A 21,745-nucleotide genomic window follows, 5' to 3' on the forward strand; every position below is an offset into this window, starting at 1 on the left:
GCTAACAAGTGGATAAATTGGACCACAGAGGCAGTCGAGGACATTAAACGTCATCACACCGAAAAGGTAAGCTCAGTCCGCTTTTACAGCCTCGTTATGCTCATAATTGTGCTCTTATAAAGTAGTCTAACTTAAACTTTCTCAGAAAATGTTTTAGATAAAAACTGAAAGAGTTGTCGGAAGCTTAGTGGTGGCGACGTTGAAGTCGAGCAACCGTGGTGTAGTCCATTTATCTTTAGCTTTTTATTCTGGCAACTGCATTTAGACTTCAAAATTCATAAAAGTTGTGTTCATCTGTTAAAATTATCTTGATGGACCAAACGTGTAAGTATCATAAACTTTTGTTGATCACAGAGCTTTTTTTTTTTTTTTTTTTTTTTTTTTAACTATTGGGTTTTATTGTGGGAACCAGTGTGATGCTAACTGCCGGTTGGCCTACAAAGTGACGTCATACCTGCACCTCTCTACAACCAATGATTTTGTCTAATAACCCAATTATTTCATTATTTTCAAGATTAAAAGCTTAAGAGAAAGAAATCACTCTTGGAGGAGGATTAAACATGGTCTTTTAATCTGTTCAGTGACCAATCACAAGGTGACACACAAATTCATCAGTTTATGTATAAAATTTCAATTAAAACACTCACTCTCAAAGACCGCTTTGATTTCTCAATACATACACACACGCACACATTTTATCTTAAACATGATCATTTTACAGAAATCAGTCTAATGTAATGGCAAAAAAATCAGAACTTGGTATACATTAGTAAACAATATGAAATAAAAAAATAGTTGCACATGAATGGTATTAAACTATATCTTAAAATGTCACTAATATCAATAATTTTAACTTATTTTTAAGAAACCTATTATCTTTCAGTCTAAACCTAATTACAAGAGGATATCGACATTGATAATATGGTCACAAAATAAAGGCATCCATAATTTCTCTTGATTGCAATTGCCCTTTTGTTCAGCATCAGTCTGGTTTGATTTGTCTTCACTCTAAAAAAATGTTCCACTAGGAGGGTTTCACATAGAAGAACCATTTTTGGACCAAAGGACCTTTCAGTAAACAGTTCTAAAAAGAACCTTGTTTTTCTTAGTGTGAAGAACATTTTAATAATCTAAATAACCTTTTTTCACTATAATGACGTTTTGTGCAGTGGAAAGTTTCCATGGATGTTAATGGTTCTTCATCACAGCAAAATCCCCAGAGTTAAATCAACTCTGCTCAGAGAACATATGGTCCCTCTCTAAATAGTGTTAAAATAACACTGAAGCAGAGTTAAATTTATTGAGATAATTAAGCAATTAATTAAGCAACGATTGCGCAGTAGTGATGAACACCTGCTGTTAACAAGTAGAATCACTGAAGAAATAAAAAACACAAGAACTACAAGTGACTGAAGTCACAGCCTTATTAATTGCTTAATTATCTCAACTGTAACTCTGCTTCAGTGTTACTTTAACACTATTTAGAGAGGGACATATGCACTCTCAGCAGAGTTGATTTAACTCTGGGGATTTTGCTGTGTTGGAACCATCAATGCCAATAATAAACTGTTTACTGAAAAGTTCTTTAAGAGCATACAGGAGAAACAAATCACAAAACTCAGAGGAACAGTAAAGAGCAGCTGCAAACAACCATTTCATGAGGACCTGCCACCAATGAGTACAGATGGAGGAGATGGGAAATCAAGAGAGCAAAGAGAAGAGATGAGATTGAGGAAGGGAGAAAATGAAAACACTTCCTAAGAAGCAGTGAACTTTCTGAGCGTGATAACAATGAGAGCGAGAAGGACAGAGGCTCCGAGGAACACCGCGATGACGATAGCTGTGATGGCACCTGGCCCCAGCACAACTGAGAACAGAAATAATACAACTGTCAATCACACACCATATCATAAACGTAGCAATGTTCTCTTTAACAAAGACTTTTACCATATTCAATGACTGGAGAAGGATTAATTAACAAGCCATTTCTGAGCTAGTATAAAACATGCTCTGTTTCAGTAAGTGTGATTAAGTATGTGAACATGGGTGGAATAACTTTACCTTCCTCATCCAAGGTTACTAAATGTGTACTGTCCTCATAGTCAAAGGTGTTTTCTGTCGTGTCCTGGTAAGGGACTTTTGTTGTCACATCGATGGCTCCAGCACCGGATAGTGTGTCCTGGTTATCATTCTGCAGTGTAGGGGAGGAATCAGCCACCGTTTCTGATGGAAGACAAAAAAATGAAGGTGCACGGAATCAAAACAATATATGTAGTTTGAGAATTTTTTTAAGCTATTTTCACAAAAAACATTTCAAAACGGAAAGGCAACCAACATGAAATGAACATCAAAATCTAGATGTTAGCAGAAGATCCTTTAAGTCCTGTAAGTTGTGAGGTGGGGCCTCCATGGATTGGATTTATTTGTTCAGCACATCCCACAGATGCTCGATTGGATTGAGATCTGGGGATATTGGAGGCCAAGTCAACACCTCAAACTCATTGTTGTGCTCCTCAAACCATTCCTGAACCATTTTTGCTTTGTGGCAGGAGCATTATCCTGCTGAAAGAGGCCACAGCCACCAGGGAATACCGTTTCCATGAAAGGGTGTACATGGTCTGCAACAATGCTTAGGTAGGTAGTACATGTCAAAGTAACATCCACATGGATGGCAGGACCCAAGGTTTCCCAGCAGAACATTGCTTAAAGCATCACACTGCCTCCATGTGAGCTGGAAAAGTTTTTTTTTCTGAACATTAGGGAATGCATAGGCTACAAAGTGGCAAATGTTAGTCACATTATGTGTGACTCAATGGGCGTCTTTATGGAGGATTAGCACTCGCTCCTCACTATGGCATCCTGTCCTGCATGTTCCTCCCTTCTTCTCCTCACATCTCTCACTGACATTCCACATCTCCCACAGGCATAGAACAGCCATGCGACTTTTCTCACCTACACCATACTCACGGAGCACAAAGCTCATTTCCTATCTTACTGCTTGCCCACCAATCCCAAAGGGCACCTTATGGACAAAGGTTCTGACCTCAAAATGAAAGGACAAAGACAGAGAGAGTGAACATGGATAAACAGTGGGATAGCAAACCAATGTCATGGGTCAAAACAAACCTAACAAGCAGACACACATGAGCACTCGTTTGTGCATTGAAAGCACAATTAGGTTTCGAAAATATAGGTGTATACATGCAGCGACAACATATACCAAATTTTCATGCAAATAAACATGCTAAAATGTTCTAAATCTTAAATTAAAGGTTAATATGTAGAGTCAACGAGCTGGGGATGGCCATCGTATGAGTATTTTTGATCATAAAAATAAGTAAATAATTGCTACAAGTATGAATACTTGAAAAACAGGAAAAAAGTTGGCACACCAATGCTCCAAAAAAATGTAAAAAGTTGTATAATGTTAAATGTAAATGTAAACTCGGTTATTCGCTTATTTTTTGGAGCTTTGGTGTGTCGACATTTTTCCTGTTTTTCAATAAATTTTCATCCATTTTTGAGCATATTTTTGCTGGTGATGTGCGTGCTTTTTGTCTTGTTTTTACAAATAAGAATACTAAACAAATAAAAATAAATAAGTAAATAAAAAGAACCTATATGATGTATTTAAATAACTAAACAAAAACTACAAGTAAGAATACTAAACAAATAAAAAAGTAACTAAATAAATGATATATAGATGATATATTTAAATAACTAATAGTTACAGGTAAGAATATTAAACAAATAAAAATAAATAAATAAAAAGAACGTAGAAAGATATATTTAAATAACTAAACAATAGCTACAAGTAAGAATACTAAACAAATGAAACTAAGTAAATAAATAAAAAAGAACCTAGGATATATTTAAACAACTATAAAAGCTACACGTAAAAATACTAAATAAAGTAATAAAACTAATTTATTTAAATAAATAAATAAGAGCTACAGGTAAGAACTGAACAATATGGCACAGGTCAAAACTAACCCAACAAGCAGACTAACAATAGAGTGCTCATTTTTGCATCGAACGCCCAATTAAATTTTGAAAATAGACATATTTACATGTAGCTACATGCTAAAATGCTCATTTTCCACCCTAAATCTTTAATAAAAGTTTAATATTTGGAGTCAGTGAGTTGGGGATGGCCAGTGTGAGTATTTTTGATAATTAAAATAAGTAAATAATAGCTACAAGTAAGAATACTAAACAAATAAAAGAACCTGATGATACATTTAAATAACTAAATAATTGCTAAGAATACTAAACAAATAATAATAAACAAGTAAATAAAAGGACCCATATGATGTATTTAAATAACTAAACAAAAGCTACAAGTAAGAATACTAAACAAATAAAAAAGTAAGTAAATAAAAAAAACTAGGATGATATATTTAAATAACTAATAGCTACAGGTAAGAATACTAAACAAATAAAAATAAATAAGTAAACAAAACGAACCTAGAAAGATATATTTAAATAACAAAACAATACCTACAAGTAAAAATAGGAAACAAATGAAAAATAAGTAAATAAAAAGGTAGGAATATATATTTAAATAACTAATAACAGCTACAAGTAAGAATACTAAATAAAGTAATAAAACCAATTTATTTAAATACCCAAATAAGAGCTACAAGTAAGAACAAGCATACAATCACACAAACATAACAGAGTGCTCATTTATGCACCGAAAGCCCAAATAGGTTTCGAAAATAGACATATTTACATGTAGCGGCCACTTATACCACCTTTCCATGGCATTAAACATGCTAAAATGCTCATATTCCACCCTAAATCTTAAAATAAAAGGTTAATATTTGGAGTCATTGAGTTGGGGATGGTCAGCATATTTGAGCGTATTTTTAATAATAGTGTGTTTGCTCAGTGAGAGACACACTTTCTGGACTGGAAGCAGGCTGTAGGTACGGCACACCGGGGCGCTAGGCCAGCCATACATCAATGAGCCCTTCACTCGAGGGTACAAAAAGGCGCTTGTGTGGTCAGAGAGGACGGCTTGAGGCAGAGGAACCAACGGCCTAAACACAGCCAGTATACTGCAAGTTAAACAAGCTTGTTTATGAAGCCAGTCTGTGGAAAAGCACGCACCTCGGCGTCAGCATACGCAACCCGTTGATTTGAAAAAGTACACTTTTTTGTCACTTCATGGCCTGCTTAAATATTTATTAAGTACTGCTTAAACATTTGGCGATAGGACAAGGACGTTGTCTCGTTTCTTCTATTTTAACACACAACAGTGAGATGACAACATGCAGACAGGTGCGTGTGAATGACACAATCCTCCGCCACAGTGCGTGTGTGTGCCCATGTCCTCATTTCACCTTACTCCCGCTAGAGTAAAAAAATACAGAAACGCATTAGGGTATTAAAAAAAGTTAAAAATATGTTCTAAGAACGTTTTGCTAATGTTCCCATTAAGTTATGAAAATGTTATTTCTGAATGTTCTCTGAACTTTCATAGCCCCCATAATATTTTTCTTGGTCACGCTTCTCACTATTGGGTCCAATTCTCACTATTAACTACGACTTTTGCCTCAATATACTCTTAATTACTGCTTGGTAGGTAGTTATTAAGTTATTAAGGGATATAGAATATGGTCATGCAGAATAAGGCATAAATACGTGCTTTATAAGTACTAATAAACAGCCAATATCCTAGTAATATGTTTGATAAAAAACTAGTCATTAGTGAGAATTGGACTCTAAACTAAAGTGTTACCTTTTTCTTGTATGAATATCTGAACATGCAATATATCAAAAGATATATTGCTTTTAAAAAAATTTTTTCTTCTACTTTCATGCATTCTTTTTTTATCAACACTTGGCTGTGGGTAAGTTTAATAAAAAAAGCAACATTTTCAACAAAAAGCTGAGAAAATGTTTTTTTTTTTTTTTTTTTCAGACTACAAAGTACATAAGCAATGCTTTTTATCACTTGTTTCTGCTACTTTTTTGCCTGTGTTTGGATCCATAGATTCTCTACTCTTTCAGAAGTTGTGTAACATCGCCCCCTACCATATAACAGTGAAAATACGGAAAGCCAAAAAATCCCGTCAATGTCGGGGAAGAGTTGTTGGCGAGATTATTTAGTGTTCTTACTTGTAGCTGTTATTAGTTATTTAAATATATATTCCTAGGTTATTTTTATTTACTTATTTTTCATTTGTTTCCTATTCTTACTTGTAGCTATTGTTTAGTTATTTAAATATATCTTTCTAGGTTCGTTTTATTTACTTATTTATTTTTATTTGTTTAGTATTCTTACCTGTAGTTATTAGTTATTCTGTCAATTGCGACGAAAGAGTTAAAATGTTTAATCCATTTCATCATTCTGCAAACATTATGGGAACGTTACATTTCAATGTTCTCTGAACGTTCTGAAACAAGTATAACATTTAAGAAATGTTAGACAAACGTTCAACTAAAATGTTTCTGAAAAAACACTCCATGAACGATTTTAAGGACATTTTGATGTTTTAAGGACATTATTAAAGACCGGATAACTTTGAATAAACATTCTATTAATGTTACTGAAAGAACATTTGTTCATAACTTTGAGAGAAACTTGCCAGAACATTAGCTAACGTTCTGAGAACGTTCCCTGTTAGCTGGGTTAGGGTTAGGGTTGAGCTGGATGATGACACTATTGTCTTCAGTAGAGCTGTTTTATAGCTGAATTAAATTTGTTTCATAAGATTGAATCAACATCAACTGAATTGAATCAACATTGAACTGATTTGAGCTGAATAACAACAGTATTGTCTGCTGTAGAGCTGCTTAAAGCTAAATTGAACTAGTTTCTTCATAGTTATTGAACTGAATCAACACTGAACTGACTTGAACAGAATAATGATCTTTACAGGGCTGCTTTACAGACCTCAAATTTGAAGTTTGCATCATTCATTCTGTTATTTTCCTGTTTATCACTGGGAAGCTGCTTTGAAACAATCTGTACTTTATAAAGCATTATATAAAGGTTGATGAGAACTAGTCAACACTGTTCAGTATTACAGAATTTGTTGTCTTCATGAATGTTGTTTTACCCAATAAAATGTAAAATAAAGCAAAAAATGGCAAATAACATGAAAGTAATTCAAGTGAACAGCTATGGTTATGGTTGAGAGGAAGCAGCATGGATTAAAAGTCATCCCATTACACCTAAATTCAGAGTCCAATGTTGACTCTTCAGCAGAGCATGTGAAAGTAAATCTTTTGAAATTGTTGTAATGCAAAAAAGGCTATTAATATCTTCAGTGAATTCAAAGATTAAAAAAGAGAGTTCTTCCTCCACAAATTCTGTTCTGTACTGGAAGTGTATCAAAACAGACAGTGACATCATGATCATCCAGACTTTTGGAACCATTTCTGCTGCCATGACATCAATGCAAATAAGTTCACATTAGAAATATCAAGCAACTGCTCCATCGCCACTTCCTTCTGGGACTTGAATGTGTAATAAAAAAGTATTACATCATGTTTTCTGGCTGGAAAGTCTGAGTTTATCTTAAACTTGTTTTCTCCAACTTTATGAGCAGGTTTGTGATTTTAATATATCTTTTGGAAGGTACTATTTTAAAAACGATGGTTGAAAAAGGCAACTGTTTTAAAATGCAATTCTATTTTTAAAAAAATGCTTTTTTTGGTTTGTACAAATGAACTTAGCTGTATACATGCCTTGTTTTACCCAAGAGTCTAACAAACTAACTCTTTGTCTTTGTACGAAATGAACCCAAGACTAAATTCAGGTTCAACACCTGGACGTGAAAAAGAGAAGGTCTGAGTCACTGAAGACAGTGTGACGTTTCAGTCTGCAAGAGTCTCGCTGTAAAGACTTGATCCTGGGATTGGTTCAGTGAAAGATTTCAATTATGTAATTTTGGTTTGCTTTATAATAACACCTTTTTACAATAATGAGCTAACCCTTTTTGTCTGTTTTCATTTTGTTGCCCATGGAAATGATCCTAGCATTTAGGAAAGTTAAGCAAATATTCATTAAAATAGTTTCTGCTATTCAGTTTTGAAGGTTTCTCATGCTCAGCAATGGCTATTGGAAAAGGGGCCTTGCAAAACCAAGAGGGCCAACATGATGAAAATGACACGTATGCACAATCAGAGATTTCAGAGATGAGGTTTTTCTGAACCTTCATCAACATGGGCTCAGAAAGACACTGATTTACACATCTACAAGTCAAGAAGCAACAAAATTCTCACTAAAACTGACAAAAACTCAATTTCTTACTCATAGTCACCAATCAATCAGAATTATTCACTTATCAAAACCCATTTAACCTTTCCTAATAACATTTATGAGAAGTCCATCATTGTTTAGATGGGAAGATAGTGATGTTACCTGTCTGCACAAGAGCCATGCAGATGGCCAGAGCGGTAATGAAGACGAGCCGAGATAAAGTGCTGGAACTGCTGCTGACGCCCATGGTTCCTGGTTCTGTTCACCGATCCTAGACTGGTACGTTAATGAAAGAACACAGAGAGGAAGTGAGAGACTGAGTGAGAGAGGTAGGGGTAGCTGGATTTAGGTGGGAGGACTCTGTATGGACAGTGCAGACTTTTGTCAACTCTTCTGGTAACTGCCCACCTTCTTCAAACCCAGCAAAGTGAGTCTTTCCACTCCTGCAGAACGATGCAGACGGCCTTCATGCCCCAGGCTGCTTTTCTGTAGGATTTAGGATCGTAGAGGTGATGACAATTCAATTTTATTACAACTGATGTAATCAAACTGTGTGAGGCATCACGAAATCTGAAGTTTGATCATGATACGGTTTAATTATTTTGCCACGATTCTCAATTAGGGACAATTTATACGGAAGAGGATTAGGGCCAAGCAATAATAAAAAATTAAACCATCTCGAGATTAAAGTTGTTAAATTTCGAGAAAAATGTTGAAATAAAATGTTGAGAATCAACATGTTAAATTACGAGAAAAAACTCGTTAAATTACGAGAACAAATCAAAATTATGAAAAATTCAATTTCGAGAAAAAAGTCGAGATAAAATGTTGAGAATAAACTAATTAAATTATGAGAAAAAGTCATTAAATTACGAGAACAAATTCATTAAATTATGAAAAAATGTCGTTAAAAAAAAGTCGAGATAAAATGTTGAGAACTAATTAAATTATGAGAAAAAAGTCGTTAAATTATGAGAACAAATTCGTTAAATTACAAGAACAAATTCATTAAATTATGAGAAAAATGTCGTTAAATTATGAGAAAAAAGTTATTAAATTACGAGAACAAATTCATTAAATTATGAGAAAAATGTCGTTACATTTCGAGAAAAAAGTCGAGATAAAATGTTGAGAATAAACTAATTAAATTATGAGAAAAAAGTCGTTAAATTATGAGAACAAATTCGTTAAATTACGAGAACAAATTCATTAAATTATGAGAAAAATGTCGTTAAATTATGAGAAAAAAGTAATTAAATTACGAGAACAAATTCATTAAATTATGAGAAAAATGTCGTTACATTTCGAGAAAAAAGTCGAGATAAAATGTTGAGAATAAACTAATTAAATTATGAGAAAAAAGTCGTTAAATTATGTTCTCATAATTTAACGACTTTTTTCTCGAATTACAAATTTGTTCTCATAATTTAACGACTTTTTTCTCATAATTTATTGATTTTATTTTCAAAATTTTATCTCGACCTTTTTTGTCATAATTTAACGAATTTGTTCTCATAATCTAACGACTTTTTTCTCGTAATTTAATGACTTTATTCTCAACATTTTATCTCGACTTTTTCTCGAAATTTAACGAGTTTATTCTCAACATTTTATCTCAACTTTTTTCTTGAAATTTAACGAGTTTTTTCTTGTAATTTAATGAGTTTATTCTCAACATTTTATTTAGACTTTTTTCTCGAAATAATCTCGAGACGGTTTTATTTTTTTATTATTGCTTAGCCCTAATCCTCTTCCATAAATTTATGTAAAACTGACTAAAAAATTCTCAGTTTTTTTATATGCAAGTATAACATGTAGGGCATTTTAGTTATTATAATACAAAGTGCATAGTTGGTGCAGAAAAAAACAATAGCCTATATTAACAGCTAGGACCAACGTTTTGGTGAATTGGTGGCTAATTTGTATGAACTGGTACAATCTCATTTGTAACATCACATTTTCATATGATCTGGTCACTTCCCAGCGATGGTTATGTAGGAGTAGACATACATGATTACTTTTACTAAAACCCTTACATTTTCGTATGATTCACATTAATTCATACGAAATCACCAACTCATAAAACAGTTACATTTTCTTGTTAGATCAGGTTGGCTATGACATGAAATACCTCTTCACTTTGCTTTATCCTGTGAATTTGCTTAATAAAATGTTTTAATTAAAGTGTATAGTGTCATTAATATTATTTTGTAGTAGCTGTTGCTACTCAAAAAAATGAACTTTCACTGTGCGTCACTCAAACCATCCTTGTTCACATTACTTAAACTTATTGTAACTACATGAACTTCATTTAACTGAGTTGTTTCTACTAAAAATGAGTATTGTCAGCTTAAGTGTTTGTTCAGTCAACTTAACATTGCTGGGTGAAACACAAATTAATGCTGACAACTAACTGGGCAGTGGATCCGTAGTTCCCAGCATGCTTTACAAGGGACTGCGTTAGAGGAGAAAATTTAGGGATTAAAGTGTTATTTTATGTGTTTTTCAGTAAAGTGAAAGATGTTGTTAGTTTATGTTAGTGTTTAATGTTCAGTTATGTTGAACATTTAGAGGAGTTTCTGTAATGTTTTTGAATTTTGTGGTTACCATTATGCAGAAGAGTGGTGCATGTGTTTAGGTCGTGAACCTCTTATACCCAGGGATGGATTTCCTGCTCTCAATTCAGTTTGTTCAATTAGTTATTTTGAAGTGCATTTTGTAGAGCAAAGTTAATTTAATAAGGTAGATTAAGTCAATAAATGTGTTTTCACCTTGCGTAATAAACATAACATTAAGTAAACTGCACATATAAATATTATCTAACAGACAAATTCAAATGATTTGTATTTACTCAAAGAAATTTTGTCAGCTTTACTTGAATTTCTTTTGTTCAAACAACTAATGTTATTTGTACAAATATAGTGGTGAAGAACTACTTGACACTTCTTTAAAATCCAACAATTTTTTTTTTTTTTTGAGTGAAGGCTGAAGAGATTATATAGGCCTCATAACATTTTTGCTTTTGTAAAATCCAAAGTTTTTCCTGCAAGGCTTTTTTCCACCCTGCCACCAAACTCTTCAACTGAAGTTATGTTATGGAGACATGAACTGAGTATATAGTACATATCAATATTGGTCTTAGATGCCGAGTCCCCCTTCATAAACACCAGACAGGAACAAACTGCTACAAGCAACGCTGAACAGTTTCTGAAGGGTCTCTCTGGCCTCGACGAGACCATTTTCACACAACACTGTGGATTTGCCAGCTTTATGCATCTCAGAGAACTAATTAAGGGAATATTTCACATTAAATACAAGTTTAATAATAATAATTAAACTCAACTCTGATCTTGCAGTTTGTAAATAAAATAAATCTAAATAATACATTTATAAATGATGCATTAAAAAAAGCATTTCCTGTGGTTATTCGGAAACAATTCCAGGATTAGACAATTTTGAAGTATGTAAATTTTAGTAAGGGTTTTTTTTTTTTGCCATCAAGTTAAAATAAACTTACTAAAAATCAGACCAGGGAGTTGTGAATTTTTAATTTTTTTAGTAGATCATACCTACTGGACAAGGATTTTTTTCTTTTTAAATAATATATGACTTCATATAAAGAGATACTGATAGCCAATTAAAGCTGAGAAGAGAACCAGAAAAATGTATACTGCACTTCCACTTTAAATATACCAGGCCTGGAAATCAACTTTAAAATTCCCGGAAATTTCCAGGTTTTCCATAAACATGGGATCTGTATGGTGCAAATTTGTAAATGGCAACTTGGGTAAACATTTGCAAGTAGACTTTGCACAACCCTGCTTTGTTCATTAGGAGCAACGGCGTGCAGAACAGCCCACATAAAAGACTGTTTGATTTATTTGTCGTACTGTAATAATAAAAAAAAAAGTATGACTCCATTGGTTCATCATTTCCATATATTATAATACAGATGCAGAATTGAAAGTTTATTCTTTAAACAGCCTAGTATTTTACAAAGAAATGGATAAGTGTCTGGAACTTTCAAACATGTCCTTAAAACAGGACACTGTTGATGACATTTCCTCGAGTCCTATATTGTTTTCGACGTCCGTCAACATGGGGGCAGCAAAGCGGGAGAGGAGAGAAGGGAAGAAAATGGAAAACACTAAAAGAACGAGGGAAGGAGCAAATAAATTAAAAAAGGAAGTTGTAATGGGGATAATACATAATATTTTTTCCTCTGCACTCCTTATATTCATGCTTAAAGAAACATCAGTTGGGAGATGAGCATGATCGTGAGCAGACGCTATCGGTTGACTCCTCTCCTGCAGATGCACGCCTCTCTCTTCCTTTAATCAGGGCTGAGTGTTTTTGGTTCTTTTCGTGGCCGTGGGGCAGCGCTGTTATTGCAACTGTGGTTTCCTCTGGATTAGGGAGGAAGAAAAACTTGCTGCCCCGAATCTACTCCAAATCAGAGAATTGGCAATACAAAAAAGAAAAAAAAGAAAAAGAAACAGAAAAGAGGAAAAAGTTTGAGGGGAATACAAGGGCAGCTGTTCAGAAGGGAAACAGTCGGTAGGGGGAGCCTGTTGATCAGCAGCCTCAAAAGTCTTCCACGGTCTCAATCTCGCCCATGTTGAGTCTCTCAGATGAGGCATTGACAGAAAAACCTGCAGACACATTTGGAAAAGGATAACCATTAGAGGGAGGGAAAAATATTTTGCATAAAGAAAAATTTATTTTAAATTTTATAATTAATAATTATAATTAGAGATAATTCATTTTATGATTCTTCCCTAATTCTTCCTCTAAATTCTCATTGTAATGAATATGGACAATTGACTTCTGACTTCTTTTTATGAAAGGTTCATAAGAAATATATAGATTCAGAAAGAAATATAATTTGATTCAACATAGAATTTATTACACATTTTTGGACCATCAGGTTGAGTAAATGACTTAATTTTTATTTTTGGGTGAACTATATCTTTATTTTTTTTTAATTAATATGGAAATATGATATAAAGAAATTATACTCTAAATAAGAAACTAAAACTGCCAGCAGGTGGTGGTAAATGTCTAATTAATTCTTTTGGTTCAAACAGCTGATTCATTCAGGAGTGAAGTATTTTATCTAAAATAACACCATTAACGTCTTAAAATGTAGATGACTCTGATCTACATATGTGCATTTTAAGACGTTTGAAGGCCAAAAATCTTCAATGTCATTATCATAATTTTCTCTATTTTTTCCCGTCTCCGTATCTTTGTCTCTTCCCCTCTTAAAGCTGAGCTTTGACGGATAGTCTTTTCATTTTCATCTGTGTCAGTACACTCAGTTGTTATGTTTTATAAATCATTTTCTTAGAGAAGTTAATTAACTGAAGGTTACCAGGAAAGCTAGCTAACTAAGTTTATTAAATTAATTCACAATATGTCCATTTATTATTAATCATGTGCCTAATATATGATATAAACACACCATTGTCTGAATTCTAATTGGCTGGATGGTGTGCATTAAAACCATTCAATGTACAGGTAATTCCAGTCAGATTAATCACAATTTAATTCAAATAAATGCTATAATTCAATCAAATAAATGTAATCTTACACACTACAAGATGTGTATACTCCATGTCTGATGTAAAGTGGGCAGAATGCTAGATCTAATCAGCCATAACTGACGAAAATAACTGTCATTTTTATCCTTGTGGTCAAATATTGTGCTGCAGCTTTAACTTGTCAATGCTGGCAAAGACCATAATATAAACTTAGATAATCAATGGCTAGCCGTGAATTAAATGATTTTAATGCACTCCGCTTTGTGTCAGGTGGTCCTTTGCCTCCACTTTGTGCATTAAAACAGTTGAATGCACAGCTAGCCATGGATTATCCCTTACAAATACTGTATATATAAATAAATGTGTAAATGTCAACAAGCAACTCATTTGTGGTTTTTATTCAAATCTACTGACCTACTTTTAGTCAAATCAAACTGCTCTGACAGCTATCATGATTAACTTATCTGCGCCTCAATAACATGCTGTTCAACTTCAGTTCACAGGAATTCAAACTTCACTGATGAGTAATTTCCCTGCAGATCATATCAAGTTTTAAAAAAGACAACAGTTTGTTGAATGAATGACTTCGCCGACACTCACCTAGAAGGCTTGGGTCAGCCCGTACCATCTTCTGTTTCTTCTTCTTCTTTCCAGAAGTGACTGTCTCAAAACGCTGATGCTGCTGTTGCTGCTGTTGTTGTTGTTGGTGCAAGACTGACTGTGACACTTGGCTCATTCCCCACACGGAGTCCTGAGACACAAACACGGGAAGTTCAGCAGCAAATTGACACATGCACACCAGTGCTAGTTTCGTTGATGAATAATGTGTGATGATAATTTGCCCCACACAGAAAGCAGCCTCTCAGTCAGGGTGCTAAATTGAGCTCTCTTTCGAGTCTTTTCAGGCTTGAAAGGACAAATACACACAAAATTATTTCAAAATATCAGTTTTTAGAGTATTCAGGTAAAAACAGTTGGTTATGTCTTAAGTATACGTAAACAGTTGGGAGAATATCGGATGTGTATCAGTATGTTGGATCCGTGCATTCAGCCTTAAAGTGACAGCAGCCTAATAAACCTGCCGCTGTCTGTCATTAATGTTAATCAAAGAAAATCACTCACTGCTCTTTACTGAATAACTTTAATAGCTTTAATAAGGATTAATCTATATTTAATTTATACAAACAAATATGTCTGCTTGAAAGAATGAAGAATGTTTTATGCAAGTTATTATAAAGAATGCAGATTTCATTAATTAAAAAGAAGACCATGTTCTTGTTTCTTTAAGAGAAGTGGATTCATTTAATTTTAACATAAATAAAAGACATATTATATGTCACAGCAGTTAAATATGTGTCTGTATTGCATGTTCAAACCTTAATATCATTCATATTAACAGGTTAACACTCTGAGGTCTGAGGGTATCGCCGGCGATACCACCGTGGTTTTTTTCTTATCGGTGTGAAAGAGACTCAAAATACTCCGTCAATGTTGCACATACAATTAAGAGTTATACACCATTTTAATCTGTGGAATATCTTCTTTCATTTGTATACACTCAGAGTAAAAACAAAATGTTGTGCTTTTTGTAAAATAAAGAAAACTAACATGATGCGTGATCTCTCGTCTCCCTCTGAACGAAGTCCAATCTGATAGTTCTCAGAAAATGAACTGTAACTTAGTGAATACTAATGACAAAAAAATTACACTTATGTCTAAAAAAACGTTAAGATGTCAGGTTTTAAAACATATAAGTCAAATCGAAAACAAACCTTCTGTGTTTATGTAATCTGTATGAAAAGAGAGCCATGTCAGAAGTCTGTGATTCAGCTCATTATCCGCTAATGCGGCCACGCCCACGGAGGGAGCGCTATTCAGACGCAAATTCAGTCAATACATGCATACATCGTCTCAATCGTGTATTTATTGTCTTCAAAAGTGTTTTGAATAGCCATATTTAGCGATCTCTTGCCTCTGTTAGTTCCTTGATTGTCACATGATATGCCTCTTCTTTTACTGAGGCATTTGTGGACAAAAGGGGCAGAGCGCCCTCCGGCTCAAGTATGAATTAAAAACACAGCATCCAGCGCTTATAATGATGACAATAAATATAGAATAATAAATATTACTCCTCTGTATAGAAAATTGATATAAACATATGAGAATCCATCAATATTTCTCCAATTGTGTATGCCAGCACTTCTCAAAGTCCGGACTCCGGTCCGGATCCGGACCCGGAGGGGATTCAATCCGGACCCGCCTCCATTTCGTATTTCAACAGCAGTAATTGTGTGTAAGGGATTAAAAGTCTGGATTTCCTACTTTGATAAACGCATGTCAAAATCATTTGTTTAGTGTTTTATGTCTTTTTGGAGATGGTCCGAAATTAAAGCGAAGGCGAGATATTTAAAGTTTTCCTCCGTGATTCAGTTGCCATGACATCCAGTGAGCATAGCCTATAGGCTACTTTTGATGTAATTGGGCGCGAGTTGCGCGACGCGACACTTCACGCGCAGTAAGCGTTTGAATGGGTGTGGAGCAGTGGTTCTCAACCTGCGGCCCGTCACAAATGTAAATGCGGCCCGCGATATGCCGACCACAATAATAATAATAATAAAAAAAAAAGTAGCATACAATTTATTTTTGTTTTAAAATTTAAATTAAAGTGAATTAAAAAAATATAAATGAGCTATAATGCTTTATTTGTCATATAAAATAATTTTGGTGAGCATTTATTATTTTCAGACATCAGCCAATGTAGGCTAATGACGCAATCACTCAGTTAACGAAACAAACACAAGTGCGCGCTTAGGAAGAGTTCAAACAGTAGCCATTAATTTTGTAAATTTAAGCCTCAAAATGGTAAAATTTGTTATTAAAGGAGAAAAACTAAATGTGGAAGACAAAATGAAGGAACACAAGCAAACAAGAAGAGTCGCAGCATCAGCAGTAAAGGTAAGAAGAATGGAAGAATCAGTTTGCTGTTAATGAGCGAGATGGGCAGCCTTCCTGTTTGCTCTGTAGTAAAGTAGCCTACTTGATAAGCAAAACCTACAATTTCAAAAGAATGAACTGTGAATTCGATGTGTTTGATTGATGTATTTTAAATCAGTAAAAATAACCGCATCAGCGCACCCGCGGCTGGATGAGCCCAATTCGGCCGCGCGCTAGCGGATCCGATGCTGCGCGAGGGATTGCGACATGACAGAAAGCTTGATATCGTCAGAGATTGTAATTAGCCTACAGTGCACTCATTGTTGTTTGTAAAAAGAGCTGAGTAATATTTGCTTATTAAGGCGTTTATGTGATTGTTTGGTGACTATTGCGATGATGTTGAAGAGAGTCATAAAGTCATACAGAATTAAATAACAACTTAAAGTGATTGTATATACAGTTTGTGTGTTCATTGAGCATTACTGATTATTATTGTAAAGCTAATGTCAGTAAGTTAGTTTTTATTTGTTATTTATTGTGTGCAACATCTAAGTATAATAATAGTATTATCTGCTAATACCATAACATTAAATCTGATTGGTTTGCATTGGTGACGTCATATGTAAATTATATGCGGACCGTGAGACTTGCACTTGGACCATTGTGCGGCCCACTGGGAAAAAAGTTTGAGAACCACTGGTGTATGCTTTTGAGCATATTAAGAAATTATGGTCAATATAAGATTTTAAGAGTCAAAATGTGAAGCTTGAGTCTTAGATCTTTTTAATGATGTATAGTTTGTCAACTGCACATCAACATTTAGGCTCTATAATATAACAAATATAGTAGCCTATATGAAATGCCCTAGAGGTAGGAATATTCAGACGCTTTGCATCACAGAAATACATTATATTTTAAAGTATATTAAAATAGAAAACCATTATTTGGTTAGAGACTTGAGACTTCTTTTAAAAACATTATAATGGCAATGTGTTCAATCTTTTGACTGGTACTGTAATTTAACATAGGCCTATACAAAATTTTCTTCATATCATGTTCAATAATACGTGCATGCATGAGATCACAAAAATCATGTTTTTTTTTGTCCTGAGTGGACTTTAATCCTGTTATCAGCATGATCACAGAGGGTTTTTTCACAGCCTACCTGACTGAAAGGCCTCATTAATATGCAAGTCATTTCAGGTCATTATTATTCAATTCTTTTGTCTTCTCAGGTGAGAATGACCCATTATACATGAGGATTCACGCCTCCATGCATACTGTGTTTCTTGACCAAAATGGTCTTAGAAAATTTAAATCTCTCTATTGTTTTATATGAAGGAGTAGGAAGGATAATTTTTACTTCATTCTGAAGCAAAAACTCTAGTCTACAACCACCAATACCCAGAATCCTTGTGAACACAGTTTTAATATATATTTTTTAAGTCACTTATTTCAGTGACTTAAGTTTTTTGTTTTTTCAATAACCACGCATAAACGTTATTCCTTCAAAAACACAAACATGTACATACATGTTCCTCACATATTATTGTAGCCTAGTTTGTGCTGAATACAGTGTAATGACACTTTTGTCATTAATATGTTTATGAACAACTGAAAAAAGCACAAATGTCAGGGCATGTCAAAACTTCTCCATGGCCCCAAAAATCCTCAGACCCCTGAGGGTTAATGGATGTTTTCTCCAGGAGTATATACTGAGTTTGGTCATTTTAGAGAAATATTCAAGCGATGCATTACAATTTAACTAAACCCATTAGGTTTTAGGGGACTAAATCTACTGTAGATATAGAATTGACTAAAACTAGACTAAATCTAAAACAATTCAGATGACTAAAATGACAAACTAAACGGCATTTTAGTCCAAAGACTAAACGAACCTGCTGTTTTTGCTGCTGGCCCTGCTGAGGTTTTTGCTGGTTAGCATTCTGTTTGGCACGCCGCTCCAGGAACTGCTTGGCGAAGTCCTTGGCCTGTGGAGTGTCGCCCAGGTAGGCTCGCACGTAGTCATGTACCTCGTACGGCGAGTCCACTTCCTTCAGGAAGGATGCAAAGGTGGGAACTGTGGAAAGAGTGGAAGACTGATGAATTTCAGAAAGCTACATTGTCTTTCAATCACACATTTTAAGAGGTTATGTATGATACATGATTTTTTGTTTGCAATTTACTTTTTCATTACCATATTACAGGCCAAATTTTTGTACACACACTGGTGGTTTTCAAAGTACAATGAACTGTCATGTCAAAAGAAAAAAAATAGATGCTTTAAAAAGAAGACGTATGCTTTTTACATTTTCAACTTTCTTTGTTGTGTAATGTTACTGTTTGAGAATGAAAAAGGTCTGCAAAGTCTCAAAAGCCTCGACTGTAGTCTTGAGTTTTCTCAAGAGAACATACATTTCAAAATATTCCTCATTTAAATCATTCCCACCAAGGGCATATGCAAAACAGAAAAGAAAAAGAAAAAAGGAGGACAGAGACAGGAACTAAACAGAGCGAACAATGTGAAATACGTGAAAAATAATGTGTTTCTTAGAAATTCAAGCATGAAAAACTATTCTAGTAGATCTCAAAAACAAAATGAAGACTTTGTAAAAGGTAATAATAACAACAACATGACCCTAGTAACATCAGAAGCTACATTCGGTGTATACAATGACAACAAAACATTCTCATGAAAAAAGGGGAAACAGGGGGAGGGAAGTGGTTTGCGGGACGAATTATCTGTGCATCTTTTGCGCATTAAACAAACGCCAAGATGGTTGAGTGAGATAGACGAGTGTGTGCCAGTGACTCACCATCGAGGTTATTGGCTGTGTTGAGAGTGTGAAGAGTCTGTTCACACCACTGCATAAAGCCATCCTGATTCTTATTGGCTCCCTGGAACAGTTTCAGTAGCTTCTCTTCCTCCTCCACCTTTTTACTTGCTTTACCACTGCTGCTATTACTGCATCACATATTGTTTTACAAAATACAGTAAGGAAATGACACAAAAAGCAGTTTTGCACACTGGAACTAGTTAGCATACTAAAGTCTGAGGTTATACATTTTAGAGCAATAGAAAGAAATTATTGTGTTTGTGGTTTACCTGAGGTTAGCGTTGCCCTTGTTTTTCTGATTGTGGCTCTTGCGTGTGGCCTGAGGCGGGACGGCCTCCTTTACTGCTTCATCCCAGAAGCCAATATTAGAGTTCTGAGCATCACCCCAGACACTGCTGTCCATCATCCAGTTTGAGCCCACATTATTGACAGAACCCCACACCGATGTACTGAGAGCCTAGATGGAGAAAGAGAGAGGTCATGCAATCTATTTTAGACCAATGTATTTAGAGCAGATTTTCAGGGTTTCTGCAGGGTTTTATTTTCCATCAAATGTAAGTATGTAAAAGCAACACTGTAGGTCCATAGAGAACAAACCCATTAAATCTCAAAATAAATCATACGTCTCAGATTCTTTTACTTAATTAAACAGGCATACATTCAACTTAAAAACAGGGTAACTGCAAGTTTAAAATACTCTTTCAGTCAATATATGTGAATATGTACTAATATGTGACCCTGGACCACAAAACCAGTCATAAGTCACTAGGGTATATTTGTAGCAATAGTCAACAATACATTGTATGGGTCAAAATTAGGATATTAAGTAAAGATCATGTTCCATGAAGATATTTTGTAAATTTCCTGCCTTAAATATATAAAAAAAAAAAATTTTGTGAGTGGATTTGCATTGCTAAGGACTTCATTTGGACAACTTTAAAGGTGATTTTCTCAATATTTAGATTTTTTTGCACCCTCAGATTCCAGATTTTCAAATAGTTGTATCTTGGCCAAATATCCTAACAAACCATACATCAATGGACCAGGGTCACGTATATCAATGCATTTGAATTAGAGCATGATTGATATAAAATAAAAATATTATTGTGCCAATACTAGTAAAATTTATATACTGAATTCAATTTTCTTATTCTGTCCTTCCTGTGACAGGGCAGCCAAAGCCACAAGAGTTTACATTAAATTAAATGTCAGATGTATTTTATCATGTAACAAAAAAACAAAAAAAAAGAAAGAAAGAAAGAAAGAAAGAAACAAGAAAAAAGATTTATACATAATGTAGAACTTTAATTTATAAACAAACTGGGACTCTTGTTCTGAAATGTGTCTATGGTTTAAAACCGGCAGCTGCTCACTCAAAAAAAGGACTCCCTAAAACATTATGCAAATCATAGCCTTTTGAAGTTTAATCATCATGTTAGGCTTTATAGCAATTCCTGTTTTTCCATCCCCAAATTTAAGACATCCTAAAATGATAATTAAGCATTTAGTTATACCATTTAAAATGAAGACTTGTAACCTTAAATTTGTTCAAACTGAATGATCAACCTGCTATATGTAAATAACAGAAAGAATAACAAGGTGCGGTAAATTAAATTAAATTAAAAATAAAACTATTTGCGCTACAAACCAGTGCGTTTACGATAACGATAAAAAATGTAAAATATTGTGATAATAAATAGCAGTTTGCAATTTGCAGCATAACGGACTGCTCTTGTACAGCTAAAATAAAAGTAAGTGGATGACACCAGAAGCTTACATTCAAGTTACAAATGACCATACCCACTCTTACGTTAAAAGGTAGCTAATTGCATCAGAACGTGTGTAACTCACCACTCGGTTCTGCTGAGTGACGGTTGAGTGTTGCTGCAGCTGCTGCTGTTGTAGCTGCTGCTGCTGCTGTTGTTGTTGTTGTTGCTGCTGTTGCTGCTGCTGTTGTTGTTGCTGCTGTTCCTTTCGCTGTTTCATCTGCTGCGCTTCCTCTCTCTGGATCTCCAGCAGGGACTTGGTGGCCGCTGGCTGCTTGGCCACACTGCCCCAACCCGAGAGCTTGGCCTGAGGTTGCTGCTGCTGCTGGGCCCTCTGGAGCTCCTGCTGTTGTCGTCTCTGCTGTAGGAAAAATGAACACAGATAAATGAGAAAAAAAAAAAAAAACATTCTCTATGAAATGGTTTTTGCCTCCTGCTTGGTCACATGGG

The 21,745-nt window shown here is 34.5% G+C and overlaps 2 protein-coding genes across 6 annotated transcripts in view; both read right to left on the bottom strand.

Moving 5' to 3' along the window:
* Nucleotides 1-1,489: 1,489 nt before the first annotated feature.
* Nucleotides 1,490-8,881, bottom strand: snorc (secondary ossification center associated regulator of chondrocyte maturation). Of its 2 annotated transcripts, XM_048162186.1 has the most exons (4): nucleotides 8,624-8,881; nucleotides 8,378-8,491; nucleotides 2,062-2,223; nucleotides 1,490-1,867 (listed from the first exon to the last, which is right to left on the bottom strand). In XM_048162186.1, exons 2-4 carry the CDS (start codon nucleotides 8,460-8,462, stop codon nucleotides 1,758-1,760), a joined length of 357 nt encoding a protein of 118 aa, XP_048018143.1. In that variant the 5' UTR covers nucleotides 8,463-8,491; nucleotides 8,624-8,881; the 3' UTR covers nucleotides 1,490-1,757. The 2 variants fall into 2 exon arrangements, with proteins under 2 accessions (XP_048018143.1, XP_048018142.1); XM_048162185.1 differs by lacking the exon at nucleotides 8,624-8,881 and having other exon boundaries at nucleotides 8,378-8,571.
* Nucleotides 8,882-12,135: 3,254 nt separating this feature from the next.
* The window catches only part of gigyf2 (GRB10 interacting GYF protein 2), a 32,547-nt gene continuing 22,937 nt past the window's right edge, over nucleotides 12,136-21,745 (bottom strand). For all 4 annotated transcript variants that reach the window (XM_048162647.1, XM_048162646.1, XM_048162645.1 and 1 more), the window contains exons 24-29: nucleotides 21,381-21,656; nucleotides 19,799-19,986; nucleotides 19,509-19,657; nucleotides 18,591-18,772; nucleotides 14,359-14,509; nucleotides 12,136-12,867 (exon numbers count right to left, since the gene is read on the bottom strand). In XM_048162647.1, the coding sequence (XP_048018604.1) occupies nucleotides 12,800-12,867; nucleotides 14,359-14,509; nucleotides 18,591-18,772; nucleotides 19,509-19,657; nucleotides 19,799-19,986; nucleotides 21,381-21,656 (1,014 nt within the window). In that variant the 3' untranslated portion in view covers nucleotides 12,136-12,799. The remainder of the gene's footprint in view (nucleotides 12,868-14,358; nucleotides 14,510-18,590; nucleotides 18,773-19,508; nucleotides 19,658-19,798; nucleotides 19,987-21,380; nucleotides 21,657-21,745) is intronic.

Source organism: Megalobrama amblycephala, linkage group LG17, assembly GCF_018812025.1.
Source record: "Megalobrama amblycephala isolate DHTTF-2021 linkage group LG17, ASM1881202v1, whole genome shotgun sequence".
Classification (NCBI taxonomy): Eukaryota; Metazoa; Chordata; class Actinopteri; order Cypriniformes; family Xenocyprididae; genus Megalobrama; species Megalobrama amblycephala.